At 33.5% G+C, this 9,650-nt stretch overlaps 2 protein-coding genes across 2 annotated transcripts; one reads left to right on the top strand and one right to left on the bottom strand.

Annotated features, from left to right (window-relative positions):
- Positions 1 to 251: 251 nt before the first annotated feature.
- Positions 252 to 905, bottom strand: LOC149545244 (uncharacterized). The gene has a single exon (XM_089793722.1). The coding sequence runs from the start codon at positions 903 to 905 to the stop codon at positions 252 to 254; it is 654 nt and encodes a 217-aa protein (XP_089649848.1).
- Positions 906 to 7,673: 6,768 nt separating this feature from the next.
- LOC149545243 (small ribosomal subunit protein bTHXc-like) lies at positions 7,674 to 9,280 on the top strand. The gene is made up of 3 exons (XM_089790606.1): positions 7,674 to 7,940; positions 8,382 to 8,446; positions 8,691 to 9,280. Exons 1-3 carry the CDS (start codon positions 7,808 to 7,810, stop codon positions 8,823 to 8,825), a joined length of 333 nt encoding a protein of 110 aa, XP_089646732.1. The 5' UTR covers positions 7,674 to 7,807; the 3' UTR covers positions 8,826 to 9,280.
- Positions 9,281 to 9,650: the final 370 nt, after the last annotated feature.

Genomic DNA, 9,650 nt, shown 5'->3' with positions numbered 1-9,650 from the left:
ATCCCTAACCTTCTTAGTCAAGATATCATCTTGATTCATCTGCAAACTGTCACTATTAAGAATCTCTAAAAGGACTTGGGTAGAAGCATCAAACTAGTCTCCTTCAGCAAAGGTCAAACCAAGCCAAGATGGGTAGCCCCCACATCACAGTGTGAGTTGACTGAAGGAACTTGAGGATGAGCACCAATCTTAATAGGAACCTCCACACCCTTAGTCACACTACCCACTACACCACCATCAAAACACTTAGACTAATCTTTTGGGGAAACAGACTCATCTAAATATGTCCCTGTACCCTTAGAGAGATCTTTCTTCACCCACATTTTCTTGATCTTCTTAGCCTTTCCTTTCAGAGAAGGACATTTCTTAGCCCAATGACTAGCTTTCTTACAGTGGAAGCATGCAAAAGGGATAGATTCATACGCAATCCTTTGGTCCCAAATACCAAGTTTAGATTTCAAAGAGATAGATTCGAGAAGATCCACACCACGTGAAACCCCAACACAGAATCTGGAAAATTTCATTTGTCTCCTAGAAATAGTCACATGATCTAAAGGGAGGAGTTCCCCAAAAGTATTAGCAATGCCCTTGAACACATCTTCCACCCAAAACTCAAGAGGGAGGCCACGTAGTCTCACCCAAACAGGGGCTTGAATAGCAGAATCATCCATAGAGTAAAGGTTGGGGGTCCATTTCTGTAACAGTAGGGTATGCCTTCCCATAACCCAAGAACTGTTGCAGAGGATATCCTGCTTATCCTCCTCACAAGAAAAACAAAAGGAAAGACATCTTTTAGCCATCACTGAAATGTCAACTTGGCCCTTCAAACACCATTTTTTGCGAACAAAAGCTTGCACATCTTCAATATTCGGTCTAGCTCTAATGAAACGCCCAACCAAAGTCATGTCCATACAAGAAATATTTTTATCAATAATCTGATCAGGGATTTCGATTGAGAACTTTCCTTTATCCCTCGCAGAAATATCTCTAACCGGCAGGAAAGTAGACTTTCCAATATGTCATACCCCAAAGAAATTGGACCATTTTAAAATCTACTTAGGCCCCACTCTTGAGTCCTCTAAAAACCTACCATCATTAGCATCCCTAGATTCAACATCCCTAGATTCGATAGGGGAATCTCCATAATGCTCACTTGGTATAGATGATTGCAAATTTAGATTCCCGCACGAAAACTTCACACTACTCTCCCCGCTCCTGCTTGCCATCATCCTCTGCCTCAAACAATGTGTTATTGACCATTGTAGATTGTGAAATGCCATAAAAAATCAAAATTTTCTGACCTAGTCACTAGAATAATATAGAATCATACAAATATTAAGATAAATTCACCTAAAAAGAACAAATAGAACCGTGATAATAAATATACAATCTCTACGATTTCTAGAACAAACCCCCAATTATGCAGGCATTAAAAATAACAATTAACAATCTTACCAAAAAACTAAAGAGAATAGGAAACCATGAACAGAAAATGTTATTGGTTGATACAATATTTCTTATAGCCCAAGGATGCTTCTATGTAAGACACACCAAGTGAACATAAGATTTTCCATAAGAGGAACTTATAAACATCTGATAGGATTCACAACATAAACCTCATGCTCATTAATATTGCCTTTGTCTGCAATAATTATAGTGTATAAATGACTAATCGTATTGTTTGTTGTATCCATACCTCTCAAACCTAGTAATATACCTTCATCAAGTAATACTATGCTACTAATTCCACAAACCTTTCTGTGATGATGTAGCTTACCTTCAGCTTTAGTTCTCAACAAATTACTAGTCATTGTGTGCTTTTTTATCTCCAACATCACCTTTTTGCCATCAATCCTTACCAACTTCTCATATTTAGATCCAATCTTTATATCTTTCTTCAATTATACAACATCAACCACCTATTTTACATCTCTCGCCCTCAGACCTACAATAATTTATGATCTCTTAAGGTGTAAATCTTCATCATACTTGAGTTCTTAACACTTCCTCCTTCCTCTTTCAAAGGAAATAAAGTGAACTTATTTTCATACTTTACAATAGATCCTATATTCCTCATGCAATCATGCATAGCTCCTAAATTACTTTACCAAGGTCTACCTAAAAAATATGACAAGCACTGATGTTAACCACACCACATAATACCTTATGCTTGTAAGGTTCAATATCAAACCTTATCCAATACTACTCTCTAACCTCCACCACATGATCATCCTAAAACCAACTTGTCCCATAAGGATAAGGGTGTATAAGTCTTCTAAGCCCAAAATTATATACCATTTCCTTTGATATGAGGCTATGAGTGGTACCACTATCCATACTAAACTTATAACTTTTACCACTCAATTTGCAAATGGTTCTAAACAAATTCTCTTTTGAAATAGTTCAAATTTATTCTTTCTCAACATAGCTCCCCTAAACAACATATATTCTCTCATCTCAAGTGCAACCCTTCCTTCAAAAGATTCATCTTCAACTTTCTCCTTATGTGCCACAAGAACCTACTTACTCATGTTCCTACTATACCCCTCTAAACAAATTAGAAATATTTGTGTCATATTCCACCATAATTAAAGCTAGTACCTTTGAACTCTCTAATGACACTACATCTTGTAGGAATCCTATGATCAAGTCCTTCTTCAATCACTTGCTTCTACTTGTTCTTGTCACAAACTTGCTTGTCCCTTCCCCTAGGGTTGCTTTGTTTCCTCTTCAAATTATCTTTTAACTTTAGTGCATACTATTAAGAATCCTCTATTTTATTTATCCTCGACATGCTTAACTCATCTTGGATGTTAATTTTCAAGCCATTAATGTACCTAGTCACCTTCTCCTTAGATGAATCTTGATGTCCAAATCTAAGTGTCATCTTGTAGAATGCTTATGTATGTTCCTTTACATTGAAATCCTTTTTCTTTAGATTTTGTTCCTTCTTGAACAATTCCAACTCATAATCCTCTAGTATGAACTTGGCCTTACTATATATAAACGTAGTGATCTTAGGTTCACCATTATGTTCTCTATCCTTTTGCAACTCCTTCCACCACAAGGAAACATGACCCTTAAACTTAGTGTTTGCAAGTTGGCAAGTATGTAAAAAATAGAGTCTATAGATGATATATTTGTGTTTTTTGGTATTAGTATAATAGTTAGCATGAGTCTTGGTTGGAAAGCATGAAGACAATTTTCAATTGCAAAGTCAGAGTATATCGTAAAGAAATAATCATTTAGCTAAGGAATTGAATTATCCTAACAATTCAATTCCTTGGAAATATAGAGATGACATCCTATATGTTAATCCTTAGTTAACATATTGTGATAATAAGTTTTGGTTAAGTGTTTACACATTTTTTCTATTAGGCTAAATCGAGATAAGAAATCTAAAGGGTATATACGAAGGCATTTTGGATATGCAAAGATATACTATGCTACAATTATGATATGCAATATTTATGTATGATGAGATATTGATGATGTGATGATAAGGTACAATTAGTTGATATGGAGTCATGATCATATGTGAGAAGCACAAAATGACTTATTAGATATTGAAGATATTAGGAAAGTTGGTTTTGGTATAGTATCTATATCTCTTACATAGATTATATATCATTGTATGAATAGTGTGATCCTTTTGTAATACAACTCCTAACATAGGTGAGGCCTTTAACAAGGTCTAGTCTTCTAACAAGAATTGATGTACTAAATGAATGTAAAAAATGACTAACATGATTCCTCTTAACAACTTCTTCAAATTCATCTTTAGTATCAATATTCCTCCTAATGCCAATCAAAAAATTACCAATATCTATCCTCATTTCACTCCTAAATTGCTCCACCATCTTCTCTAGCCTTCTAGGGTTCATTCTTCTAGGAGTCATCTTTCCAATTCTCAAGTGTAATTACCTTAACATCGGCGATATGATTGCCCAAATATTGATTTCCCTAATCTAGGTCTTATAATATACAAACACTCTTGCAATATACCTCCAACTAGATCACCAATTGGTCTAGCAATTCCTCTTGTGGTCCCTTGTGCAACCCTCTGTAATGGTAGGTTAGATCCACAATCTGCCACCCCACAACCAAGATCTCTAGGGTTCACAATCTTAGGATTTTGACCTAATTAACATTCTATCATAAAGATTTCCATGATGTGCATAACCAACTTTGATACCATCTAATGTAGTCAAGGTTAAAACGTTTCCCCAAAGGAGATGTCCAACCTTCTAGCTAGAGTCAACACAATAAAGATCATAATGCACAACTACAATAACACTAGAAAGTGGATATCATGTCCTCTTTATTATCACAAGAATAAGTACTTGCATCCAATTGGCCTACAAGTGAAGTTTACAAACTTATAAAAGACATGTCTTATTCATAAAGACACTAACAACCTATCCTCTTGGTTATCTTGCCAACTCTTGGCTACCAGCGTCTCCCCCAATTAACACTACCCTAAACTCAAGGTTGAAATACCAACTAGATTATGTTATAGTTAGAGAGGTATTACAATTAAAAATATTTTGTTTCATTGTGCTTGCTTTAGATTTTGTTTTGAAGTGTTAAAAATTCATCTTTTTGTTTGGATTTTTGCTAGATCTCTAAATGATTTTTTTGTAAGATGAAATATAATAATTCTTAAATTCTCATCTTTTAATTTTAGGTTTATGGAAATAAATTCACCCTTTTGTTTTCTGGGGCTTGAGAAAATAAAGCAATATAAAAATATTTAGAGACCAAAAATGAAACAAAAAGCTTGTTAGCCAGTATTAAACAAAATATCTATAAAAATATAAATGTAAGGAGTTATGGTTTTCAAAGGTTGTGTCTTATTGTTTATATTTGAAAATCAAACACAAATAGGATATCACTACGATGTTTCCATCTTTTACTAATGATATACAACAATACAATACTTGTGTCATCAAGGAGTGATAGACATTGAGCACCTAAAAATAGTTAGAGGTGATTAAATGTATGGAGAAAGTAGGTATTTTTAGCAATAAAGTACCCAAAAAAATGTGTAAAATATAAATATTGAGATACTTTTCCCTTAGGAGCATTATGAAAAATAGAGATAAGTCAAAATCCAAGATGATTGATGTCTCTATCAACAACATCATTGCAACAATCATAATCTCAAATAAATATAGTAAGTAGCATGTTCATTTCATCATACTTCTCTTCTACCAAGTAAGAAGATCACCTTCATGAAAATGGGAATTGGGTTGAGATATTCAATCTTATGTGGAGAATACATATAAGTGATAACTAAAGCTTAATGAATTATAGATTCAATGTCAATAAAGCCATATTTACAAATCTTCAAGGTAGAAGATGATTGAAAGAAGAAAATGGCACACCTCCAATCACATACATTCAATGAAGGAAGTATATTAAGAAACCATTTACAAAAAACAAAATTATCTTTGCATCTTAGTTCTAATGGAAGATATGTTATCAATATACAATAAAGAGTTAAGAGAAGATCAAGCATCAAGTGATCATAAGTTAATCCATTAAGTATCATCATTGTGACATGAGAATAGTAGATAGCTTGATTGAGAATCATCTCATCATCACTATGGGATATATAACCAACAATGGGAAGTCCACAAATAAGATACATACATTGACAAAGATAACACATTATCAATGCTAGGTAGAATAGGTGGATTAACCAAGACACAATCAATGAAAGGTTTTGACATTGATTACTGAAGACAAAAACTCGTATTGTTAAGTAATGCCAATTCAAGAACAAGATGCCTAGTTAGAAGATTAGTCATGAACATTGATGAAGAATAATGAAGAAAGGAATTTGTTAAGCATAATATAAAGTTAGAGATTGTGTTAATCAATATCATTTGCATTCTTGATTCTAACTAGATTATTTTATGAAGAGACACAAATAAAATAAGTGGTAATGATGATTACACAAACCAGTGCCAATATTGATTGATATTATCAATCAAACAACTAAATTCTAACCATCCTTAATGACAATACTTAGAATTTTTTTAAAACTAATTGGTATTTTATAAAGATGGACAATAAAAAATGGGGCATCTAATCAAGCATGAAAATATGTCATCTCCTTGATGTGCAAAGATATTTATAAATATAAGATCCATTCAATTGATCATCACTTTAGACTTTTTTTTTTTCCTCTTATCCATCATTAGATCCACTTTTTGAGCATATGCCTTTTTGGACAATTTCATTACATAGTTTGAAAGAAAAAACTAGAGATAATGTTATTATTGCAAGCAAACATTGCTAAGATAAGATACAACACCTTTATTAATGTTGTGATGAATCATTGATAATTATATTTTTGAAGATTAGTTATTTTCCATCTCTTGACCTACCAAGATATCTTGTTAATTGATATCAATTTTATCTTTTATACCTTAATGTGGTCATACTATTGCTTGATATGTAATGATTTTGATCATGTGGATTCGTCCTTACAATGAGAATTATTATGACTATTTTGATCATGTGGATTAGTGCTTACAATGAGAATTATTATGACTATTTTGATCATGTGGATTCGTGCTTACAATGAGAATTATTATGACTATTATGATTATTATTCTTAAACTTGAACCAAGACAAGTCTTGTTGACTACTCTACAAGGGTGAAATTATAGTGTTCTAGATTGTTGAGGAGACCATTACGAGTCCATGGTCTTTCAAGCACTATAGAACTATGTTAATGTCATTATAAGTTTGTACTCATCTAAGAATTGTAAAGATAGGTTAAGACCATTTTAGGTAGATGCCATGCAAGCCTTGTAACATTATGATATGAGTATTCTATGTCCACTCACACTTTTGAGCACTATAAATGATACTTTAAACTACATAAATATGAGAAGCATCTCAATATAATCTTGGACACCACCTTATAACCAATCTTTGACAAGTCTTATATTTTAAAGGGCAACAATTTCTTATTTTATCATTGGGGTACATAAACTAATGTTGTTTTTTTTATGCCTTCTCTTTTGTAACAAAATTATTAGTGATACATGCATACATACATAGGTAGACAGTGACATCAAGAAGAAGTCGAAGCTAAGTTTGTGAGCATATCAAACAAGTGCTTGCAAATATGACAATATTGTAATGAAGTTGAACATCTTCTATTGTGAGAAGTGTTACTTAAGTGAACTTGGACGAACACCTTTTGGAGTCTATGCTTCTTAAACACTACAAAATATACATGAAAGAAGAGAGGGAAAGTGGGTGTGATGTGTGATGAAATGAAGCACAAGTAATGGACTTTGTGTTGGATGTTGGGCACAATGGGGTAATAACAAAGGGATGTGTAGTAAATATTATTGGTCTAAAGGAAGTGAAGGGATGATGCATTTTTATTGTGCCTTATTTTTTGTAGAAGGTGGTACACTATTAGACACCTCATGAATCAAGCATCCATCAAGGTGGACTTACAACATCACTTATTGTGATGGACCCACCCCATGAACAACGATCTATCTAGATGATAATATTTATAGTAGACCTCAAAGAAAAGAAAAGAAAAATAAAACATACATACATACATACATACATATGTATATATGTATGTGTGTATGTATATATATATATATATATATATACATCCTTTCTCCCTCGCTCTCAACCGCTGATAGAAGAGATTAGGTGTGCCTTTTTCAAAAAATAAACAAACGTCTCGGGGGTAATACAAATAGTTCATCTAATTCCACACTATTTCTCTCGTTGCTTCTGAGCCAACAATTGTTGGCTTATCTCTATGGCGTTAACAATGGCAGCATATCATAGTTGTCTGTTGCCTTCCTCATCGTTTCCATGGAAACATATGAAGGGATGTGTGCAGAACAGAACCTCGGTATCCTTTGCTGCTCCAGTACAATGTTACCCTTCAAGTAAGATAAATAATCTATGAATTTTCCATAGTTCTATAGAAATGTTTCTTTGCATTTCTAACTAATAACTTTCCTTTAGCGTGTAGAAATGGCTTTCGAGTATTTCTGTAGAAATGACTTTCCATTATTTTTGTAGAAATGGCTTTTCACTGCCTTCATTGAGTGCTTTCATGTTTGGGCAAAGCTTGATAAGAAATCTAAAGAGTAGGGTTTTTAATTCCGCTGTTTTCCATGTGAGTGTGGACTTGTTTGTCTTCGTTGAGTGCTTTCATGTCTGTACAAAGCTTGATAAGAGAAGCCTTAGTCTTGATATTGATCATTATACCTTGCTTGTACAAATGGCTTCCGACTGTTTCTGTAGAAATGCGTATTGCCATAATTGTGTCTTTCTTACTATTTTGATTAAAAAGGACTGATTATAATTGCTGTATTTGGTTACAGTCCAATGTGGTAGGGGTGATAAGCGGACAAAAAAGGGCAAGAGATTCAATCACTCCTTTGGAAATGTATGTATTCATATAAGTCAACTTTTATCTAAAACTAAATGTGGCCTAAATCTTAGGACTGGAATTCTTCTCATTACAAGTTTGACAAATCTTTTCAAATGTCTTTATGTGGTGTGATTTTTTGAGAAACATCATTATCAGGTCACATGAAATTTGTTTAGAATTTGAAATATAAAAGCAGAACCTTATTTTTCTTTAATTGACCTTAAATAGCCTATAAGCTAGAATTTTCTATGATGAGCAGGCTCGGCCAAGAAACAAGAAGAAGGGAAGAGGCCTCCCACCACTTCCTCTGCCACCAAGACAACAACCTAGGAAAGTCGATCCTTTTGATGATGGAGGAAAAATCGAGATAGAAATTGATGAATTTCTTTTCTGAGATAGCAGAATTCGTATTGTTTGTGTTAGATGCTGTTGTTTTAGAGCTAAACAAAACTCTAAAATGTTGTTTAATTCCTTGTCAAATTGCTAGCACATGCCATGCTTGTGGCCCTTTGTTTCACAATGAAATTGTGTATCTGGAATAATCTTGATGTATCTTTTTTCTTCCGTTGGTTTTCTTCTCGTTTTTTAATCGATAGAGGGCACTTAACTCCACACGTTCATCGTACAATAATCACATTATCACTGTATAAGAACTACATAACTTGTCAGCTAAGATTTGTGTCTGGGCTATCTTGGAGTTTAAGCGACCTCATTCATCACCAGACCATAGATTGGTGGGCCAAAGAGGTTAAGGTAAACTTTAAGACAGAGCTCAAAGAGCATGGAGCTAGGCTTGGGTCCAAAATTCTTAAATAAAAAAGATTCTTTAGGTGGTATTTTGATTGATAATTGTCTTGATAGTTTATAATTTTGAGGTTTTTTTGAATCTAATGGTTGCATGCTACTAAGCTCTTCCAAAATCTTTGTTCTCAGTATCATGCATAGTGCCTTTCTATGATGAATATAAATATAAATTTTGTTTCTAGTCACTAAGGTGTTGAAGCTAGTAGGGTTTTCTGATCTAAAGTCATAATCTTTAACATTTAACTTGCCTTAAGATAGTCCTGGCCTAGATTTGTTCTGGAACAATCCATTCGTTATTTGAAGTCTTGATTAAGAGTCCAATGGGGTCACATATATTTGATTCAATTGAATTTAATCCAGTACATCTGCTTTTGAATTTAAACTGTTGAGAATCTTAAGTATGACTCATGTAACT

Source organism: Cupressus sempervirens, chromosome 7, assembly GCF_028749045.1.
Source record: "Cupressus sempervirens isolate cs-2001-9-10 chromosome 7, ASM2874904v1, whole genome shotgun sequence".
NCBI lineage: Eukaryota > Viridiplantae > Streptophyta > Pinopsida > Cupressales > Cupressaceae > Cupressus > Cupressus sempervirens.
This window is presented reverse-complemented; position numbering and strand designations above follow the sequence as displayed.